Below are 24,017 nucleotides of genomic sequence, written 5' to 3'. Positions count from 1 at the left end.
TGACAGAGGGCTCGGCGTGGCAGGTCAGAGCCTGGAAGGGAACAGTGGAAATTCTCCACATCAAGTCATGTCAGCCCAGGACAGCAGGAGGCTCTGTGTGTGACAAGGGGCTTCTGTCCCTGTGGGCAGGCAGGCTGTGGCCAGGGAGGTACAGTGCTGATGTCCTCTGGGGGAGATCATGCCAGGGGCACTGCGTGAGGGCTCCGTGGAGGTAGAAGGGGAAACAGCGCACACTCATTCCCACTGCATTCAGAAACCAAAGTTCTGCAGAATGTAAATATCCCAGGATGCTTGGCTTGGGCCACGTGGGGACTGAGAGTCAGATGACTGATGTCCTACTCCACAGTCTCACCTGGAAGCTACCAGGAAGTCTGCCTCAAACAAGTGTGGGGAATGCACTGTATGAAGAGGTCCATGCCAATTAATGCACTAAGCAACCTGCAAATAATGCACCAAGCAACCTCTTCCAACTTGAAATGTTTCGAAGAACCTGAAGCTTCTGGCAAATATGTTCTGTTTTCTACATGATTTCTTTCTCTTTTCTACATAATATCTTTCTCTTGTCTCTCAACTTCATGAATTAGCATATTCACAACCAATGTTCAAGGTTCTTTTTCCTGTACTTTGTGGAAATTCGTCCGAGTGGGCAGCTTCTTCATTCTCAGTGACCTAAGATCTTGACTGTCCCTCCACATCTCCCTGCACGTGGGGCCTGGCTGTCCTGGCCACACACTTCAGTACACTAAGGTGTCCTCCACCCACTCAAAGTCAGCCAGACACTCTACAGCCCCATCTTCTGCCTCCATCTTGCTCTCCTGGTAATTTCCATATTTTAGTCAAGGTGATCTTTCAAGAATGCAACATGTAAGTGGCGCTGTAGCTCAAGTGGTAGAGCACTCGCCTTGAGCTGAAGAGCCAAGGGACAGCACCCAGGCCCAGAGTTCAAGCCCCACGACCGACAAAAAAAAAAAAAAGCAACATGCTTCAGAGAAGTCAATTCCCAAACCACACCTTTACGTCTGGGGTTCTCGTTTTTCTTAAAATGGGCTCCCCAGTGCTCAATCCCTGGCCCTGCAAACCCTCCAGCTCTGGTCCTGACAGCACAACCCTAATTGGCCCCTCCTGCTGGTAGAACACCAGGACCTCCTGGGTAACAAAGTAGACTCTTATGAAGAGCTTGAAATCCATCAAATAAAAACATACTCTACAATTTTTAAGCACAAGTGACATTCAGGAAAACCTTCGCTCCATCCTTTGTTATGAAAACATCGATTAGCTCTAGTAAAGTAAGGTTGTTCCAGACAAAGTCTGCAAGTCAGTAATGCATGAAGTGTGAGAGCTGACTTCTTCAAAATAAGCACACAAGTAAACTGTAGAACCCCATCCTTCTGCTTCGGCTAAATATAAATCCTCGTTTAAGAGCTCAGTAAAAATGATTATGATGGGACACAGAGAGTGACCCAAAGACAAACATGAGCCCATAATCTTGTTAAGTCATGGAGAAGAATGGAAATGCACCATCTACTCCAACATTCACTGCTCTATACTTCCTCATTATGTTCTTTTCTGAATAGTCTAATCATATATACCTTCTCAAGGTGTGTTCTTTCAATTACCCAGTTGCTGTATATCTACACGACATGAAAACATAATTCACACAGGATTATTTTTTTACAAAAACAGAGCCAAAATAATGTGAAAAAATGATTTAAAGGAAGACACGAACACTCAGACCATTTACTTATTCTCAATTCACTTCTGAAGTTCTTCTAAACTTCTCAAATATTCCCCCACCTACTTAATTTATAATGCTTACTAATAACAATAAAGTATCATTCATAAAATAGTAACTAAAGTTCAAATAATGGGTTAATATCACCAACAAGTCTTTGTATGGCCTGCCCATGTAAGACTTGAGGTCAGACCACTTCTACGTCAAAGAAAACTTGCAGAAAAGATAGAAAATACTGCCCAAATATCATTATATATTTATAAGTACAAATACTCTGTAGGTCAAAAATTCTGAAAAGTGGTGATCAGTGATTTTGAATGAAGGCCAGCGTGTTGGGCCTTGGATCCATCTGAGATTTTTCTCATTTTGAGGTGTCAACATGAAAGCTCTGGATGTCATGCAAGAAGGGATAAGGTAACTAGCTCTGAATCAGTCACACAGCTACACTTCCAGCTTTTTGGTGGTTAACTGAAGATAAGAGTCTCAGGGACATTCCTGCTGGGGCTGGTTTCAAACCAGGATCCTCAGATCTCAGACTCCTGAGTAGCTAGGGTTTCAGGTGTGAGCCACTAGTACTCAGATCATCATTTACTCTTAATACCACTCTCAATGAAATATTGTTCTTAATTAGAAAGTGTTTCTTTCTAAATTCAGCTATTGAAAAGATGAATAAAAATTATAAGGAAATATTAATTGAACAGATCAACATCAAATTTATTGCCAATTTTCAACTTTGCAAGATGATATTTATTTCCTTAGAAATAGATTGATTCATGATGCAATGGACTCCAGCCCCACCAGTAATTGCCCTGATCATGTCTTGCAGTCTAATCTCTTGCTTCTGATAACCTAAAAATTTATCTTCAAAGCATCTCTCCCTTCAGAGAGTTGAGCAATGAAACTTAACTTTAATCGAAAACATCAATTTTTCTAAAACTGGCAGGGTTTTAATCAGGAGATACTTATATCTGATTTGTTAGAAAATCTTTAACTTGAAGGAGGGATTGCAATAAAAAAAAGTTGGGAGCTACAGTGGGTCTCCTCAAATCCAGTGGATGGGGTACCCCTCACCCTTCCCCCAATGCCTCTCCCCCTTCCCCCCTCTTCTAGATACTGGCAGACACAGCTCTCAGGGAGCTGGATTGATGATCTACGGGATGAATACCCCAGCTGGTCCCCGTTGAAAGTACCAAGTGACAAGGAAGGGGAAATGCAGGGACGATGCAGTGCGGTGGACAGAGCCTCTGTCCTGCTCTGCACATACCACTCAGAACCTCCATCAGCTGACCCGCTGCCGCCAGCTCTCCTCATGCTCTTCCCTCCCTGTGAGTCACACTTCAGATGGGACATCTCCTTCTGTGAGAGGTGAGTCCACCACCTCACAGGGACACCCTTCACTCACTCCAGCCGAGGAGAAAAAGCAAGATCCACTTTCGACCCCCGTGAAAAACACAGATCATGTCACACATGGGTGCGGCGACACTTGTCCAGCTCTGCTTGATGGACGCAGTGACGCCGGCCACCCAGGGCACAAGGGCGCAGTGAACGCTCCAGGCAAACAGGGCTTTGGGAGTGAAAGCAGTCTTCCCAAACTAGCCACCGTGTCCTTATCCATCAGCTTGCTTTCTCTTAGAAATCAGTGCTTATATGTGAACCATGCGGACTCATGAGAACAGTCATTCATTCCTCTTGTATTTTGGGTCTGAGTATGTCAGGTTGTGTTTGGCCATCGGTTCATTTGCTGTACCTACGAATGCTCAATGTCAATCAAGCCTCTCTACTGGAGCAAAAGGGGTCAATAAAGCAGGGTTCCTCTTTTCTTGTTCAGTTGCTAATCAGACAATTGCAAAAAATGTAAACAATAGACATTGCTTGGAGGAATCAAAGGTTTGTAGAGACAAGCTAGAAAAGACAAGCTTAGGAAAGACTCCGTGCTCAGCCATTGATGTGTGGCAGTACTCATTTTCAATAGCAAACCTTTACCAAGACAACAGAAATACTCATTTTATGAATCTCAAGGACTACGATTGCTCAGAATTCAAACACAGACCAGGCATGCTGCTTGTCCAGTGAAATCAGACATATCAGCAAGCAAGGCGGAAGTTGTAAGAAGCAACAGATTCAACTGAAAGATGCTATCAGGACAATTAATGCAAGGCCTGGCCTCCATTACATCATGAATCCACTTAAATCTATTTCTAAGGAAATAAATATCATCTTGCAAATTTGAAAATTGACAATAAATTTGATGTTGAGGGTAGACTTGTTTAATTAATATTTCCCTATAATTTTTATTCACCTCTTAATAGCAGTTCTGGAAATATACTTCATGTCCACAGCACATTTGTGAAGGGGCTGTGTAATCTGGGAGTTTATAGATGTTTAAAACAATCTCCTTATCTGATCACATGATTCCTCACATATGTTCAATCTAAAGAGAAACAAAAGAACATGAAGGTGAATGGGAATTTTTAGGGAAGGAGGAGAACGGGGGGTAGGGCACAAAAAGTAATAAAGTATAAAGAGCAATACTATCAAAGAATATATATTATGTATAACATATACGAATGGATATAGTGCATATATACGCTATATGTAGCATATATGAATGGATATAGTACAAAGACATCCCTTACTCTGTAAAATTAATATATACTAATAAAATATGAACAAAGGCAAAAAATCCCTTGTTTAAGGGTGGGGGGGGAGCTTAGAAGAAATGAAAATGTTTAGAGAAAGTATACTTGTAATAATAATTATATTAGGCAGACACAGAGAGGAAAGTAGCCAAGCAACACAATTAACGACTTGAAACAATGAAGAACTATACACCAAACCCCTAATCGCAGGAGAGCCAAATGGGGTGCTAGGGGCAAACAGGGAGAGGAAGAGGAGGCAGCCCCTCTGCACAGAAGTGTGCAACCTATGGACTCAACACGTGGTGTATTCGTGCCCCAAACAGCTTACTGCAACTAGGCAAGATTGACTTGGGGTCGTTAACAAAATTCAGTTAATAAAACCAAATCAAATTCGTTTACACTGAGTTACAGAGGATAATGTGTTTCCTGGAAAAGCAGTACAATAGGATGGGTTAACTTTTGAACTCTCCTTGCTGCAGTGAGCTTTCTATACCAATCCAGAAAGCAAACTATGTAAGAAAGAAAAGAGCAAGTGGGCGGGCCTGTTCCGGCCCTTTCCTTCATAGTCAAAGCTCCTTGTTTTCATAGTGTCTGACCCTGTGGAAGGGAATCTTCTTCCCTGGAAAGTGTCTTCCACAGAGAGGTCCCAGCTAGGAGGTGATGGTCACATTCGCCGGTCCTGGGCTTTGCTTTCTATCATTGACCATTAGCCTTTCTGCTCTGGCTTCTTTTGACTCAGTGTGGACTCATCTGACTCCATCCAGACATCCAGGTTGGGACATCTTGCCCAGAGTTCTTCTCCCTGGGAAGTATGGAGGCTGAGCCTCGAGCCTCCAATATGGCAGTGGTGTGTGTGTGTGTGGGGGGGGGGCCCAAGTTCAGTAGAGCATATTACACATGACCTTCCTTGTGAAGAATCAGGAGAAGTGGGGGTGTTATAACACATGAGCTGAGGTGCTGGAATCACATCCTACTTAATGGCCTCACTTGGTCAAGAGCCCATCGTAATTGTGCAGGGTGGGAAGAGAACATGTCACTATGTCTGGAGTCTGGTCACCTGAAGTCCTCCCCTGCCCTTCTCATGGCCTGGTGTGCCTTTGTTTTTAATTTACTTTTCAAAATGATCAACAAGTAGTCATTTCACGGTGAGGGTTTATAGGTACAACAGGTGCCTTATTCTATCAAGCTGATGCATCTGATGGAAGACACAGCTAGGAAAAATAGCCAATCACTGTGGCGTGATGTTCTGTTTACTATGAAATATTTAAACAGGTGAGGCTTCACCACATGCCTAGGACAAAGCGTTCTAGGCTGGAATGCCTCACACAGAAGTTGTGCCAAATCTTAGGGCTGGTGGGCGGCTGGCAGGCAGACGAGACTGGGCAGCGCCACCTAGTGTCTTCAGTGTGCACCAGCACTGTGGGTCCCCCACTCTGGAGGAGACAGCGAACCACAAAAGCTCTGGAAGAACATTTTCTAGCAGTGTTACCCCAGAAGGTAGTGATGGGTTTAGAATTTGTCAAAATGGATAGCAGTAATGGAATTAAGTGACATTTCCTGGGCAGATGACAAGGATATACATGTGTCTTGGTTTTATCTTTCGGTTAACCCATAATGTCACATACAACACAGGGACTGCTAACTGACATACCCTGCATGTATAGATAGTTCAAACATCTGCATATACCTTAGGATCATGGTTAGGTCTGGATTTATAAAAATGGAGCAAAGCGAAAAATCTCTTCCTTTCTTCCAGTAGGAAATACACATTAGGGAAGAGCTCTTGTTTAGTCTGCATCTGTGACTGTGGGCAGAGGAAGGAAAACTGTTCATTTCAAAGGAAAGCTGGTGTCTATAGATGCTCCATCCAGAGGACCTCTGGGGCTCCTGAGAGCTCCAGATTATTCTCTTTGGTAAGAGGCTGTTTGTCAAAGGCCCTGGAAGGAAAGAGAGCACACTGGTAGCCCTACCAGGCACAGAGACCTGGACAGCCTGGGGCTGCACTCAGTGGGAGACTGTTCATAAAACACCTGTCTGCAGATGGAGACCCAGTCAAACAGTAAGGAAATCTGCCTGGGATAGATGCTGGCTGGATAAGTCAACCAAAAACCACAATCGTGGCCAGCCTGCTCTGGGTTTTGGAGATTTAAACTTAAGCTACACAAGTCACAAGGGATTTTAAACTAAGCAATCAATGTAAAAAGGGCACTGCATGGGTAACCCTTGTGGAGGAAGGACTGACAGATGGGAAGGGTGTCTCAGAACTAATCACTGACTGAGCCACAAAGGACTTCCTCAGCCAAGCTTCTGGGAACAGCAAGTCAGAGCTCAGGAAGTCCCCCCACCCCCTGCCTGCACCTCACCATCCATCAGCAGGTGTCATTATCAACAGCATAAGCCACACAGGACCTTCACCCCTCAAGACTAGGAGCTGCTGACTAAATACTGAGTGTGCTTAATAGAGGTAGGGATGTGAAAATAACTAGAAATATAATGCAAGAAAAGTACAAGAAACAATATTTCAGGGGGAATAACAGATCTTAAAAAGAACAAGGTAGGACTCTAAGAAGTGAAGCAAAAGTCACTGAAGTTAAAATTCAGTGCACGAGTTAAGCATCACATGAGTCACAGCTCTAAAAGCAGCGAGCACAATGGAAGGAAGAGCTGCAGAAACTTCCCAGAAGGAAGCTCAGGCTGCTCCAGAGGAGAAAACAGAAAATACGAGGGCAGAGAAGAGATAAAATGGCAAAAATGATCATCCTCTGACAGGAGTCCCCAAAGAAGATGATAAACAACAAGTAAGCAAAGCCAAGGCGGAGATGTGAGAATAACATTTCTGACTTTGGCGTGAGCAGACAGGGTGTTCTAAGACGTGGATGGCTTGTAGGGAGTGGATTTATTGGGCTGAAAATCAAAGCTATCAGCAAAAAGCTATCAAACCCCACCAAGACTTTCCTTACTCCCATTTGCCTATTGTCTCCCATTCTGTGTCTCGTCCAGCCAATACGAATTCAAGGCCCTACCCCATCTCTCCCTGCATCCAGGTGTGCTACTTTCCACTTTTCTAAGTGGTACTCCAGTCTCTGGACTGGCCCTGGCCAGTGAGAATGCATCTCCCAAAGGATGCTGACACTTGATGCCAAGCAATGAAATGGCAGGAACCCACACGGACCACTAACCCACGAGCCCTGCTCCCAGGAAGACACGCAGTCTCCTATCCTGAAGCCAGTCAGCTTTAGATTCCCAAATAAGCAGTCCAGGAGATGAGTTCCGCTGAGAGCAGCACAGGTCAGGAACTCTTGGTTGGCAGATGTGAGTTACTATGACAAGTTAAACAGGTCACCTCAGAGTGGGTCACATGTATCAGCTCTACAGCCTTGTTCTACAGCAGGAGTGTAAGGATGGAGGTTGGCTATGCAAGCCTTGCTGTGGTGCTGCACAAACCGTGTGTGTGTGTGTGTGTGTGTGTGTGTGTGTCAGAGAGAGAGAGAGAGAGAGAGAGAGAGAGAGAGAGAGAGAGAGAGAGAAAGAAAGAAAGAGAGTGTGTGTGTGTGAGAGAGAGTGAGAGAGAGTGAGAGAGAGAGAGAGAGAGAGAGAGAGAGAGAGTGAGAGAGAGCGCACATACCCCTGTGCAACCCCACCTCCTTCCTTCCAGGTCGCAGGAGGACTGAGAGTAAGCAATGGAAAAACCCAGCACTTGTAAGCTGATAAGGCAAGTGAGTTTGGGAAGATCACCCTGTTCAATCAGAGTCTGCAAGATCCCCGGGTACGCGGCTGACCGAGTTATAGGAATTTCTCCTACTGGAGTTCAAGCACCACTGGCCATGCAGACCAGGGGAGGAGAATGTGACTCTGAAGCCATCTACCAGGATGGCTACTCCACAGCTGGTGTCGCCTAGGAGGAAGCAATTTGGGGAGAATGCAGGAGGAGAGCAGCACTGTGGCTGACTTGCTCCCGAATCAGGAAGGGAGAGGCTCCTCTCTGACATGGTTTGGGAGCCCAGTACAGACTGGAGTAGTGTGGAGAGCCCACCCCAACAGCCCACCTTCTCTTAGTGGGGTTTCACAGCATGATTCCCATCCTTTCTGCCCCTCGTGTGCGTCCTGTCCTGCTAAGCAGGTGGATATGAGCCAGTATGGCAGCCAAGCGAATCTCTTCATTATGTAAATGTTGACAATGCTGGGCACATGTTAACATCTCCTATGAGGCTGTGGCCCTAAACAGACGCGAGGAGACTGAAGAAATGCTCTGCCATCTTTTGGAGTCTACGAGGAAGGCTCTGCCAGCCAGAAAGCTCAACAACAAGGGAAATGCCAGGGTCACATCAAAGACAATGACACATAACTGCTGCGTGACAAGGCCAGGACTCGGGTCCCCTAATCAATGGGCACAAATACTGCCCCCCCATCAACGATACCTGTTATGATTGTCCCTGGGTGAGTAGTAAAAAGCCCACTAGAAAGAGCTCAAGGTCCCACCCAAAGTGGACTTCTGTCATGGGAAAACCTTCAGGCTTTGCTTCCTTAAATGTGTGAAAGAGATCAGATTTTTAAAATTTTAATATGCACACACACACACAGACACACATATGTAAAGGTGATGTACAGAGGGGTTACAGTTACATAAGCCAGGCAAGAAGTACATGTTTTTGAACAATGTCACCCCTTCTCTCATTAGCATTTAAGTTTTCCTTTGCCTTCTTTTTAACCTTCTTCAGGGTAAGTTCAGTGTTCACAATCATCCCTTAGCAAACACACACACACACACACACACACACACACACACACACATACTTTTCTGTGAGTTAATTGCTGCTCCTGTGACAGGTGTTCTCAGCACTCCCAAGTTCAGGCTCTCATGAGTCAGCATGTCCTTTCTCTCACTCCGAGGTCGGGACCGGGTCACATGCTCTGAGTCAAACAATTGCCTGCTTTCCATGCAGAATTCAGCACCTGACCTTTAGGACAGAATGTTATCACGCAGCGCCCCAATCCTTCCTGTCATTAATCAAGGGGGAGGGAGATTAAGAGGTGCTGGGTTGCATTTAGATTTAGGAGCCCAGCATTTCTGGGACTAAACCCACAGGATCTGTGGGATAAACCATAATTGACTGCTTCTAGTTTTCACTTAATTCCCAGGATACAAAACAAGTTGTTTTTCCAGAGGTAAAGCTTTATGTACAAAAGGAAAAAAATAAAACACATGAAAAACAGTTAAAAGAAGTAAAGCATATTTGATTAGGGAGCCCAGAACATGGACTGGAAGAAGGATAGACTCTTCAATAAATGGTGCTGGGGAAACTGGATCTCCATATGTAGAGAGCTAACCAGATCCCTATCTCTCACCATGCCAGCACCAACTCAAATAGATTAAAGACCTCAATGTAAAGCCTGAACCCATGAAATTATCACCGGAAGGAATGGAGAATTGGAGGATTCCTTGGCACAGGTAAGAACTTTCTGAGTCAAGATCCAGAAGCACCACAAATCAAAGAAAGACGTGATCAAACCAAAAAGTTTCTTTATAGCAAGGGACACAGTTCATAAGCTAAAAGGACAGCTTATAGAATGGGAGAAGAATTTTGCCAGCTATACATCAGACAAAGGCCTAAGTCTGGAAAACGTAGAGAGCATAAGAAATTAAATCCTCAAAGAGTTAGCAACTCAATTAATAAATGGGCAAACAAGCTAAATAGAGATTTTTCAGAAGTAGTAAAGATGGTCACCAGACATATGAAGGAAGAAATACTTAACTTCTCTAGTCATAAAGGAATTCCAAATCAAAAACACTGAGATTCCACCTCACCCCAGTTAGAATGGTCACAACCAAGAACGCAAACAATAGCAGATGCTAAGGTGGATGTGGGCAAAAGGAAACAAAGTACACTGTTGGTGGAAACCCAAGTGCACTACAAGGTTGTTTAACCACTCTGGAAAGCAGTATGTAGGTTCCTAAAAAATCAAAACATCAAACTACTTATGACCCAGCAATTCCACTCTTGGGCATTTCCTCAAAAGATTATAAACCAGAATATCGGAAAGCCATCAGCACAACCATGTTCACTGCAGCACTATTCAACATAGCCCAAATATGGAATCAGCCCAGACGCTCCTCAATGGAGGAATGGATCAAGAAAATGTGATACACTTACACACACACACTACACACACACACACACACACACACACACACACACACACACACAGAAAAAAAAAACCAGAATTTTACTAAAGCATTAGAAAGATTGATATCATGTCATTTGCAAAGAAATAGAAGGACCTGGAAAAAAATCATGTGAAGTGAAATAAGGCCCAAGGAGACAGAGGATGCGTGTTTTTTTTTTCTCATATGTGGCACCTAGAATTAATTTACAAATATATAAGCAAGCATATCAGGGTGGTACCCAAGCATACATAAATGTATTAACTGAAATATGACAGATTCAGGGGAGAACACAAAAGATGTAATTCTTTGGAAGAGTATAATTCACAGTCTAACAAACAAAACCACCAGGACACAGGTACTGTAAAGGGGGATGGGGTCAAGGGGAGAGGGGTAAACAATGAAGAGAAGAAGGGGGAATGCAGTCATAAATTGTGATGCATATCACATAAAATTAAGGAAGTTGAAGGGAGGGACGGAGAGGGGAGGGATGGGAGAGAATGATGACACTTATCCAGATGCACCGTATTTATTTGCAAGCTGCTTTGTGGAATGGCAACTCCTTTGTGCAACTACTTAAGATGCTTTTTGTAAGGTCCATTCCTGGATGGCGAGCAGACCCCACCCAGTACCTTGTTACCTGGCAACTGGGACACCTGGAAGAAGTCACATCTGCATCCCCTGAGGTCACATCTGAATCTGATGTGACCACACCTTTCTCCCACCTGGTCCCACCTCCTCTTACCTGGTCCCACTTCCCTTTACCTGGACACACCTTTCCCCACCCCTACCCTATATAAGGCTTAACCCAGGGCCAGACGCTCTCTTTTTGCCAGCTTCTTTGCCAGCTGCATGGAGGGCCAACCTGGCCTGGTCCCAGCAGGTTTACTGAATAAACCTACCCCTTACTTGAATACCACGTACGTGGTGCTGTTCTTACTCGGTTACCTCTTTTTAAAAACCTAACACTTTTATTTTATTTTTATGTTTTATTCTTATTGAAAAGGTGATGAGCAGGAGGGTTACATTTACATAAATAAGGTAATGAGTACATTTATTTTTAATCATTGTTACCCCATCTCTCATTATCTCCCACTTACCGCTACTTACTCCCCTCCCCACCAAGTTGTAAGGCTCATATCCAACATAGAGCCAAGGGAGAATCAGTGTTGTTTTGGTTCATCCTTTGTCCTGCTGTTTCTGTGGATCCCTTTCCCTTCCTCATATTGAATAATCTTATATGCAAAACACGAACAACACAGAAAACTAAGAGCAATGAAAAGTAAAAAAATAAAAAAGAACAAACTACATATGGGGCCTAATAAGAGCCTCTTGTTTCCATACCTTGGAGTTCATGTTGATATGCTTCATTATGTATGGTCCTATGCACTAAGCAGTTGTGATATTGCGATCCCCTGTTAAGAATATCACAGACATGTTCTAGTTCTAGGGAAACCATGCATCCTACTTTTCTTTGGGTCAGGCTTATTCACTTAGTATAAAAAGTGAAAAGGAAAAAAAAACCCAAAACCGAGTTTACCAGCAGGGTTGAAGATTGAGCTCAATTTCTTTCTAGCCACACGTGTTACATACCATCTTCCTCTCTAAATTATAAAGAAACCTGATTCCACAGAGGATAAATAAAATTCCTGCCTGTCTCTTAACCAGAAACAAGAGATTAGACAAAGAATGCTTGATTCCTGACATAAAAAACTTAATTGATGCAACTGATAAATTTAAATTTTAATATTTTTGTTTCATTTGTGTGATCCATATTAGCTAAAGGATCAGTCATTAAAGTATATGGAGCTCCATGCATTGAGTGGGGTTTTATTCTCAGAATATTTTTCCTTTCTCTCTCAGTGTGCATGTCGGGGGGTGCACAGATATTTGTGTGTATGTATGTGTGGGTGCACATGTGCAAATTTGCATGTGTGTTTGTGTGTGCATATGATTCAAAAGTGAGGTCAAAGTGGATACAGAAGGCTCTGCAGGCTGGAAGCCTAGTGGACGTAACTGCTGATTAGTGAAGAGAGAAGAATTTGGAGCAAAATGAATGTGCGTGGGTCAGGGTTCAGATGGTGAAGAATTTCATAGTGAAATTTTGGACTAGGGAATTAGTGGAAGGACTGAGGAACCTTTTAGGAAACTTTTTTGTTAATAAGCTCTACAAGCAGGAACCTAATCTGAAAAATAAAGAAGTAAAGCATAGGAAAAGAAAATCACCACAAATGACTATAATAACTCAAAAAGCTTTCACTGGTGAGTATGTCACTTTGGTGGGGTTCTTTTCTTTCTCCATTTGCTGTGTGGTTGATCTGATCTGTTTTGCTGACTTTGTGGGAAGCTTATCATCTTGTGGGAATTCTAGATACATGAAGTCTTATTTCCCAGCTCAATATGGCACAGAACAGGAGGCCTCCTTCCAGTTGTTGGCAATCTGTGGAGGAAACTTGTGCCAGTGTCATGAGTATAGTTTCTAGGCACACAGGGGTGGAGACGTGAGCAGGTATCAGGCCGCAGGCTGGTGACAGTGCTGTTCTAGAGATAGCTGGCATGTCACAAACAAGAAAGGGCTGTAGGTCCTTAAAATGGAGGTTTAACGCTTAAGCCTCCATATATCCTTATGGGGAACTTTGAAAACCGAGATCTAAATACAGAGCCAGTGCTGTCAAGCGGATGTGTGGTGTTGGGTATAAACGCGTGAGCCACAGCTCTGTCTCTCTCTGTGTTATAGTCACAGAAGGCCACCGTATAAATTTGGACTATCTTCCAGCTGAGTTATGGTTGCAAGTGCACGTTATCTTTTCTTTTCTAGGTAATGAGTTGGTGTAAGAAGAAACAAGACACGTTGGAACGTTTTGTGGCATTTCCTTTAAGCTGCAAACACACATCACTCCCATTTCATCCCCCATTGTACCACGGGGTGGGGGAGAAAGTGGCATTTGGATGACTGTGAAGAGTCTGGTGTGTTCTATCTAATACAGAAGATCAGAAGCTCTTGTAAAGAAATCAGGCTAACAGATGTATGATGCAGCAAGTAAACACACCTATTGCATACACAGAGGCACGCCCATTCCAACAGCCCAGTCCTGAGTTCTGGGGCCTGAGGGCTGTCCTTCATTCACAAGCACCAGTGTTAAGGAACAGACTAGAAGATAAAGCGAAGAAGGCAGAAGGCCTGGGAAAGTTGAGAAAGCTAGCAAATTCAGGTTTGTATTTCTGATTGGAAACAAATCAAAGAATTCCCAACATACTTAGCATGCATAATTGCACAGCAAGGATTGGATCTCAATGTGGATTCAAACATCCAAGCAATGAAAAACTCCTCACCAAAGTCATGAGAGTGAAAAGCTCCACCAATATTACAAAAAAGACACGACGATTATATGAGTTACACAAACGCTGTAATATGTAAGATTTTATGATGGTGAAGATGGTTTGCTTTATTGTTAAATGGAATAGCTGCTTTGTGGAATGAATGACCATTGTACAAGCATGTCAACCACTATCCTTGGGAATGTGGGGCAGTAGTGTGTGTTTTTGGTGGAATTAGGTATTCACAGTACAGCCTAATAAAACGCTTGCTTTGTTCACCACACTGAATTATTCATGATTGCTCACTGCTCACTGCTCTCCAAGATCCCCTCCCAAAGGCACCCCTGGCTGGGCTTCCACAACAGCCAAAGCCACTCCAGATGCTTGGAGGAAGGCAGGAAATACGTGAACGAAGGCCGAGGAACGAACAGTGACCCACCCTCCCATCTTCCGAAGACTCGTCCACACAAAGATGAAGTTGAAGTTGTCAGTGTCTTTAAGTGACTGCCTGGGATTGCTCGGGGCTCTGTCTACCACGTTAGCCATGCACATGCATACTGGACACACGTGCATGCCTGCACACACATGTGCATACCTGAATGCACGTACACACATACCTGCACACACATGGGACTCATGGACACGGATATACCCTTGGGTCCAGCCCTCTGCTGTGGGCTTTGAGCTTTTCTCATAGGAAAGACTGAGGTAGAGTAATGCAAGTTACTTCTCTTCCCCAGAGATGCCTCTCGGCTAGACTGTAGATAACACATTGTGGATAACACAATGGTTATTCCTTCTGTTGACCTGTTCAGTTAGAAATGGCGGAGGTGGAAACACAAAGCGTGAATGGCAGTAGTGGCGTTTTGACCAGCACTGCTGCAGTGTGGTTTTGCTGGTCCTACCTCAGTGTGGTTTGCTCACATCAGGGCAAGCATCCACAGGGCTCTCCGACGCAGACTTTCTTGTAAAATGAGTTGCCATAAACAACATGCCCAGGGTCTTGTCTGCTCCTAGCTTGTCTGCCAGGCCTGCCACCCCTTGGAGTATGATTTTCCCTTCTAAGTTTCCATTGTCATTTAGGGACTCCAAATAGTCTTCAGCTTTAAATAAAACACAAAGGCTTTTACGTTTGACAACTTTTCTTCTACCACAGGAGAAACTGGGAATCATTATTTTTCTTTTCACCGAAGCTTAACGGTAGCCATTGGTAACAGAATAGATCATCTCTATGGCTGGTTTGTTCTCTGACCACTCACGGTCATGGAGGACTGATAGCACCCTGATGCTTCAACCAGTTCTCTAAGTCCAACCTCAGTTTGGCTCCTTCTCCCCAGAAAATTCTTCCAGCTCCTACCTAGTCCCGGTACCTCCTGGACTTGCTGGCCTGACAGCTTTTCCACCTGCTGCCACCCAGATCAGCATGGCACGCATCCCTTCCCTCCCCTACTTCTCCCTCCTACCCCTCCAATGGATTGTCTCCGTGTTGTCCATTGGTGGACAATGGTTTGCATTTCCCCTCCAGGGGCTGCTGAAGCAGGGCCCTCAGTGCAGTCATGTCAGAGAGGCTGATGGAGACTGAGCTCTGCATTCCCCTGAGGGATGCCCTTGCAGAGGGGCGGGGTGAAGGGAGGGGGAAGGAATTCTCCTTTGCTTCCGGGTCGGTTCTCCCAGAGGACAGTGACAAAGAAGTCCCCTAGTTCCAGGGCTCCGGCTTCCTAATCCGCCCTTGCCCGCCCCTCTGCCATGTGAGTCCAGGCACCTCAACCAGCACCAGGCTCTGATGCCACTCAGGCTCCAAACGGTGAGCTCATCTGTCTCTTTTCTTCATGAAGTTAGCCTACCTCTTTGTCTTTTTTGGGGCGGGGGGCACAGGTCCACTTTTGGCCTTTTGCTGGTTAATTGGAGACAAGAGTCTCATGGACTTTCCTGCCTAGGCTGACTTTGAACCGTGATCTTCGGATCTCAGCCTCCTGAGCAGCTAGGATTGCAAGTGTGAGCCGCCGGCTTGGCATTTCACTGTCTTAACAAAAATTATGAAATGAAATAATCCCTGTAGGTGATTTCTTGCACCCTGAGTGGGCAAACAGTTTGCGGTGCGTGGGAACACAAGCTGTTCTGCCTGGACTGGAACAGAAAGTCCGCACGTGCTGTCCTTCCCCAGCTCTGCTGGCCTCCCCCGTGAGCTTTACTCCCCTTCTCAGTTCTAATTCCCTCCTCCAACCCTGGCCCAAAGCCAGTGGCTTCACACGGGCAGAGGGCAGACGGGTGAACATGTCTCAGCTCGCAATCTCAGTGTGACCAATTCCTCCCAATTTTAACACAATGTTTTTTTGCCCCTGGTGAGAAAAGTCGGCCCCTTAGTTTATGATGTCATCATCTATTACTAACAAATAACACGCCATTATATAACAGTTACCATTGTCTCAAAGAAGACCAAGATGAGGAGTGCGGAACTAATGTGATATCCTGAATACGAAAAGGAATAGAAATACATGCACAATATGCATATCGATGCTTATATATACAAGTATTTTTGCACTCTGATCTAAAAACCATTACAATAGAAATATAAATTCATACACATAAATAAAACTTCACCCTAACATTCAACATGCAGTTAGAACTCTGCTTAACAAATGGCTCCAACCTCATAGTACCACATAGTAGGACATCATACTACTAGCCAGCATGTCTTCTCTAAACTGTAATGGCACAACTTAGAACTTATGACGTGCAATCCCCATTTGAAGGCAGTACTATTGGACAGAAAAGGCTCATCACTCACCGATGGGCAGACAATTTATTAAGGTGAAGTCTGTATTTTTCTTCAGCAGATAACCCATCCATCAACAAGTAGAAAATCAGGAAATTGCTCTGGCCAACTTGCTGAGACACAAGCCTGGACTTCTCTAGCATATAGGTATAAATTCTGGCTGGTTAAAAAAAGAGAAGTCATTCCATTAGATGACATTTTAGCTTATTTTGATGACACATACAGATTAGTTAATTATGAGAGAGAACGCACATGGTTTTCTCTAATGTTTTGTATGTTAACAATAAAAGAAGAAATGAACAGAATTTATCTTCTAAGGCTGATTTTATGTTTCCAGAAATATGAGGTAGAAATACCGAAAACCCCACTGACTCTCCTCTCCTTCCCCAGCGACTATTTACTCTATTACTTGAATGGTACGGGTTAAAACTGAGGTGCCAGTATGGCCACTAAGCGAGGTGACATTCTCACCAACTAAGGGCCATAGAATGCCTGAGAGTTGGTTTGGTCCCACAGTTCTGTGGGTTTAGCTGGTTGCTCCCAGTTGTAGATCTATGTTCCAGCCCCGGCCCGGGGAGTGGGAGAAGGGGTGTGTGTGTGTGTGTGTGTGTGTGTGTGTGTGTGTGTGTGTGTGTGTGTGTGTGTGTGTGTGTGTGTGTGTGTGTGTGTGTGTGTGTGTGTGTGTGTGTGTTCACTCATCTCTACAACCACTCAGTCAAGTGATGAGTTCAAGCTGAAGCTTTCCTTTGAAAATTTTCATTCTTTTCCTGTTTTTTTTTCCTCTTCAACACATTCTGCCTGGAAGACTTGAAGTTTAAAGTTAATAATATTAACGCTACCATAATTGGGTGCTCAAGTGAGTATTTTTTAATTTAAAAAAATCTACACAGATCTGAAACAAGCTATGGAGCTCTGTTTCCTTTGTTGCCTCCTTTCTAGTTAGAAGTGTCTCGTAGCTGGGCCACTCTGGTGCTTCTGGTCCTGGAGAGAAGGCTGAAGAACGTACATTCATCTCCACAAACCCACTAGCATTGCCTACAGCTATACTCATAACTAATCAAGCTTCAGGTCACTGAGTGACTGTGATCTAAATTCAACACCAGCACAATTATTAATCATCTTCATTAGCTCAGCTCCAGCAGTGAAGGAAATTGCTGTGGATTAGTGGGATTCTGATCAGTGAGATTTAAACAAACAAAAAAGAGTCTTGGTGGGTCCTTTAGCTGGCAGCAAACGCAAGCCAGCAAGACCTTCATGAATCACTGTCGCCAGTGTCTACCAGTCATCTCAGCAGAGAGAACTCCCTTGTCTGAAATGAAATGGCAGCAAGGTAGGAAGAAGATGAGCTTCTGAGTTGGCAGTCTTGGGGTCTCGTGATTGCAAGTGTCCAGAGCAGAGAACAATGGTCCATGAACCGATGCAATAACAGTTCAAGATTTGCTTGTTTTCTAAGATCTTCCGTCAGATATGTGTTCTTTCTCTCTGCTGTAACTCCAGCGTATTTCTGAGCGTAGCAGAATATTAGATTTGACATGAGTGTGGAAGAAAAGCAAAAAGGGGAGTAATTTAAAGAGCCATGTTCACACATTGTATACTCCTGGGGGCCTTTAAGAGTTCAGGGTGATGATCAGGGCTGTACAGAGGAAAGAAGGAGGCATGGAAAGCCAGGGAAGGAGAGATCAGGGAAAGAGAGCCAGGGGGCCAGGCCAGGGCAAGGCAGTGGCTGTGATGATCATGTTCTTCACTCCTGGGGCTCCAGCCTCACTGCAGTCAGTGCTGACCCAGGGCAGTGGACGCCATCTGTAGGCAGGATTTGGCGGAAGCACTGGGAGCCTCAGAGTCCACCAGTCTTTCCTTGCTGTGGACGTTACGTGAAAGCTGTGTTTTCTGGGAAGTGGTGAGCTTTGAACAGCTCTTCCAGCCATATTCTGATGAACAATGTTTTTCTTCAATAAGAAACACTCCAGAAGACTGCATAGCCTCACTCTGTGAAAAATCATCTGGCCCGTGACTAAGATGTGTCTGGGAGGCACAGGAAGAATCAGCGGTGAACATTCGGCTCCTGTCGGTCCCCTTCATCTAACGAGAGGTTGGCCATGGTCACTTCGCTCTTCATGCTCATGGCCACGATTTTCATGGTTCACGCTCTCAATGTGGTCTTTTCTCTTTCAAAGGCAGCTATGTGACATGGCCACACTGCCTGTTACGAGATCCGGAAGCATTCAACGTCAAAAGTAGCGTATCTCCAACCAGATGAAGCACGGCTGAAAGGAGGAGGCATGCACGGAGCTGGCTTTCTCCTCCAGCGGAGACGAGGGTGTGAGGGGCTCCACACCTCGACGGCCACGCTGGAGCTGCACCATGAGCTCTTTTTCCTCTGTGTCATGGGGGAAAGCAGGAAGATTGCTTCAACCAAACCTTGGCTTCCCACGAGTCTGTGGCTTGAGACCCATAGAGACAAGCGAGAAAGTCAGGCGGTGGGAATGTGGCCTCTTAATCTGGAGGAGTATAATCAGTGACAGGGTACACTGAGGTAAGGACAAAGCAACAGAGCACTTGGCTTCCTCTGTTGGATGACTTTCCCCTCGTGTGTGTATCCTTAGAAATGGGAGCAGACTCTAAAGCCAATGCCGACGTCCTCCTTGTGCTCCCGTAGGAGGACAGGTGGGGCCGTGGTGGGGACAGAAAGGCCTGGGGACACGTGTCTGTTACTGATTCCCTGTGAATTTCCCTACACGCCTTCATGGAAGCCCCACATCTGACCTATAAGATGTGGATAGTGGAGAGAATGACAGTGGTCCTGACAACTTTCCTCAAGGTTCACAAGAAAGGCACGCTAGGGCTAAATCAACCCTCTCCTGGCAAACTTTCCCTAAACCGAAAAACCTCTTTTGGCAAACGTGTCCTTTTTTTTTTTTTTTTCTTTTTGCTTATGTGGTGCTGAGGAATCGAACCCAGGGCCTCAGGCATGCAAGGCAAGCACTCTATCACTGAGCCAACTTCCCAGCCCAAACGTGTCCTTTTTATCCAGTGATCTCCTACAAACTCCCTTTGGTGACGAGAGTAAGATGCTTTGTAAGTCACTCCACCCTGAAAGATGTCTCGTCTTATTCACTCAGAGCTGCTAACATAATCAGATGGGGAGAAACTCTGGGCCTAGAGCCAGACTAGAATGTTATTTATTAATTAGATTTTCTCCCAAAAATGTTAACCATCTTTACTTTTCCATAGATGATGCTTCGTAAAACTGAACCTGATATTTCCTACGTTGTGATTTGTGGTTAGATCCCCAGGGACGAATTGGCATAAAAGTATAAAAGCACTGTCACCCTAATGGTGACAATAAAGGAAGCATTGCACATATTAAACTTAAAATCAGTCTGATGATACTCCCTGTCCAATAAAATGGTATATATATTGATCATTTGAAGCAGTACTGTCTGTCATGTAGTATAAAATCAGCCTCTAATCTGCATTTATTTGAAGTGGGTTTACTCTAACAGCCAGGCTGCACGTTGATGAACTATTTTAGTGACATTTACAATTCATCTCTCCTCGAAGACAGTGCAAAATAATTTAAATTAATGCAGCTTTCAGTTTTTACAAGACATCTTGGTAAAGATCCCTCACCGATACCCTCTGTACGTATAGCTTCTTAAAGTCATCATAGTGTATTTTTCTCAGTGGTGCCGGTGTTCATCCTGGAATTACATTAGGAGAGGGAGCCTGGCCTTCATCTCCGTCACTGGCTGGATTGTGTGCCAGAAAAGAAGACAGTGGACTCCAGCCCCGTTACACGAGGCCCTCATGTGGGGAACCAGACAAACCACGGAGGCATGCAATTTACGAAGGAGTCCACTGGGAGGTCGGTGGTCCCCAAAACAACCTGACTGATATCCTTCTAAGAAGAGAAGAGGCGCAGGGCCAAGGCCATGCCTCATCGGAGACAGGTAGGGGTGTACAGCCCAAAGACAAAGAAGGGGCAATCAGCTCAGGAACCTGGATGAACCAGCCAGAACGGCCCCTGCTACAGACATCCCCCACACGGAGTTCCACACACAGAATCCACACTCCCAGCCTCCAGGAGGACCAGAAAGTCCAGCCGGTGGTTTTCAGCGTGTGTCCATTTTGCGACAAGAGCTCAGAAGCTTAACAAAGTCCAGCACACTCCCTGCTTCTTTAGCTCCATGCCAGCAGGCACCAGGAGACCAGTAAACCTCCAAACCCCACAACTGGACACCCCATCTGCAGACCAACTGTGAGAAGAAGATGCCATTGCTGCACTTAGCATCCATTGAGTAAGAGAAGGATCACTCCGTGGATGGAGCCCTTGGACTGGTTTTAGTGCTCTGCACTCTGCTACCTGCCTCCCCTCACGGGACACCCAAGGTCCAGACGAGGAAGCACACAGCCGCTATGCTCCCGTTGCGACCTTGTCCAGCATTTCATATGCTTGACAACACACCTCCATGTTCTCGGGGTAGAGCCTGGGCAGGGAAACGGGTCAGAATTCACTTGAAGGCTTTCTCTTCAGTGTGGCTGTTTTCAGTTTTGCCAACTCTCTGTGAAACTGTGGCCCTTCAAGCTGTGCTCTCTGGGACACATCCTCTAAACACATCACTGACATTTTTTTCCCATTGAAGCACAGGAGGCAGAGGTCGGAGCTCTGAGGTTAACTCGGTGCGTTCTCAAACAGCTCTGGTGTCCCGATGTGAAAAGGTCAGTTAAAAAAATAATCCTCCAGAGAACTTGGGCACATTTTAACAGAACCTAGGAAGAAGCTACAAAGCCTCCAGAGGTAGAGGCTGCTGCTGTATGCAGGGTGTCGTGGAGAACAGAGCGGGAGGAAGCAGGGCGTGAGGGGCAGTAATGTGGAGAGGCCTTCAGAGATGGCTGCCTGCCTGCTTCCTTGGGAGAAGATTCGTAAGTCCCACAGGACAATGTGGACATGATACTGAACTATTATTTGTGCTCCTAGGTGACCCAGAGGCCACATGGGTCCCGACAGCTGCAGGTTCATCACTGGGCACATGCACGCTCCTCCCGGCCTGCCTGCGATGGAAACTGTGATTGGCAAATGGCTTGGGAACTGCCTATCAGGTGTAGCTCTTCTAGTATGGACTTTGTGAATGAAACTTCCTGAAGTAAAAGATGTCCTGGGGGATTACTACCAGAGGGGCTGAGGGCTGCAAATGCAGCCTTTGAAATCTGTCCTCCTCTCACTGAGGAACCAGCAGCCCTCCTAGCCACTGTGACCCCAGGGGAAAGCATCTGCAAACTTATCTACTGCAGCCGTGACCTGCTGGTCAGTTAGAGCTCAGAGCAAAACCGTGCTGGTCACTGCACGCAGAAGCAGGCTCCCTGGAGTCCTGAAAACCAAGATGCGGGTCCCCCCGGCTGGAGGCTGAAGAAAGCGGCCTTGAGAACCCCCCGGCCTCAGATCTAAAAGGATCATAACTTCCCCATGGCAGAATCTAACCCTCAGACTTCAAGCCTCATGATCTTTTCTTGTTCCTGGCATATGTATCGTGTATCTAAATTTATGTAGTGGTAATTTGATTTTATGGACACTTGCTGGGGAGCAGAGATATTTTTATTTTGAGATGATAGCCCAAACCAGGACCAGATTAAACCAGGCTCTCAAAAAAAAATCATTGATGATTAACAAATGTCCATGCACTGAAGCTTCTTACAAAAGTTCTTCAGCATAGTTCCCTTCAGCATAGGAGTTGTTTCACTACAGCTGTATTTGTTGTAGATCTGTAGAAGGCTGATTGATTTGGGTATTTGAATTCCTTTGTGTTTAGTAACTATGGTTCATTTCAACTACCTTGGCTTTGTTTGCTCCACAGTATTATACTCTCTACAGAAATTACCTTGGAAAGATGCACCTTGCAATTTCTTTTCCATTCACAATAACTTTGGTGGACTCATTTGCAGCCCCCTCCACCCGGGTTCTTGTTCTAATAGAATTAGGAACTTCCCAGAACACTAGGAGGAGTTTATCAATGCATCCAAGGTAGAGGCTGGGCTTTCTCCTCCTTATCACGGATCACTGATGGGTTAAAGTTGGCATGTCTGCACTAGGTGCCACTTGGAATGTTCTGGAAAGATAGGACGGGACTCGCATGGCTCAGGGCCCTGCACAGGGAATCTTCCCTCACTGTCTGCACACTTACCTCCAGTCACGTGCCGGTTCCGTTCACAGAACTGCACTTCCCAGTACTTTACAAAGCAGCTGGACAGATCATTAAGGGGCGTCTTGGCATGTCCAAAGGCTTCCAAGATGCACATGGCCTGTGGCAGAGAGAAGAATCGATGTATCTACTCACTAAAAAATACAATTGATGCAGCTACACATTAGAAAAATGAAATCAGTCAGAAAACAAATAGGACATATTCCATTGTCTAGAAGGTTCTATACTTACTATATTTTTTATATTGATTGATTGTGTGTGTGTGTGTGTGTGTGTGTGTGTGTGTGTGTATGCATGTGTGTGCATGTGTGTGTGTACCTATACCAGGAGTTGGAATTCAGGACCTCATACTCACTCAACTTTACTTGCTTGGCTTCTACCCTAACACTTGAACCACACCTCGAGCCCAGCTTTGTGCTAGTTATTTTGGAGAGGGAGACTAGCTTTGAGCTGTAATTCTCCCAATCTCAGTTTCCTAAGTAGCTATGATATGATTATAGGCCTGAGCTACTATTGCCCAGCTTCATACTGAATTGTAACGTAGTCTTTCATCAAATGCAAACTATTAGTACATAATGTCTTAAATTGTAGCCACTGCTGATAAAATGATGCATAGATTACCTCACATTCTCCCTGTGTAGAAACAGGAAAATCATCTCTTACACACACACACACACACACACGCTTAGCAAATGTTATTTGAAATTTTAAACACAAATAGAACAGTAGGAGAGATACTTTGGAAGGAAAAAAATAAGGACTAAGTCAGGCATTGGTGGGTCAAGCGTGTAATACTGTTCAGGAGACTGAGATTTGAGACTGAGCCAGAGCATAAAGTCTATGAGATGACTAGTATTTCCAACTGACCACAAAAAAGTCAGAAGTGGGTAGAGAAAAAAAGCTCAAGGACAACATCAAGGCCCTGAGTTCGACCCCTAGGACTGGCATGCATGACATTCTCTCTCTCTCTCTCTCTCTCTCTCTCATATACACACATACATATACACACATGCACACACAGATACACACACACAACGCACTCAGAATTGACTTAAGTATTAGTCAGAATTTGCTTTAAAAACATGAATTCTTGAAAATACTGGTACACACTTGTATTCCTGGGACCACTTTGTTGACACTGACTCTTTTCAGTCTGAGGCCCTAATAACTCTCCCTCTCCTGCTCCTCTGCC

At 44.9% G+C, this 24,017-nt stretch overlaps 1 protein-coding gene across 1 annotated transcript in view; it reads right to left on the bottom strand.

Annotated features, from left to right (window-relative positions):
• The window catches only part of Myo16 (myosin XVI), a 269,234-nt gene that overhangs the window by 160,348 nt on the left and 84,869 nt on the right, over nucleotides 1–24,017 (bottom strand). Inside the window, exons 14-15 of the mRNA XM_042697004.1 lie at nucleotides 22,808–22,925; nucleotides 16,641–16,788 (exon numbers count right to left, since the gene is read on the bottom strand). Coding sequence (XP_042552938.1) covers nucleotides 16,641–16,788; nucleotides 22,808–22,925 — 266 coding nt within the window. The remainder of the gene's footprint in view (nucleotides 1–16,640; nucleotides 16,789–22,807; nucleotides 22,926–24,017) is intronic.

Source organism: Dipodomys spectabilis, unplaced genomic scaffold (genome assembly GCF_019054845.1).
Source record: "Dipodomys spectabilis isolate Male_0828 unplaced genomic scaffold, ASM1905484v1 ptg000215l, whole genome shotgun sequence".
In the NCBI taxonomy this organism is placed as follows: domain Eukaryota; kingdom Metazoa; phylum Chordata; class Mammalia; order Rodentia; family Heteromyidae; genus Dipodomys; species Dipodomys spectabilis.
This window is presented reverse-complemented; position numbering and strand designations above follow the sequence as displayed.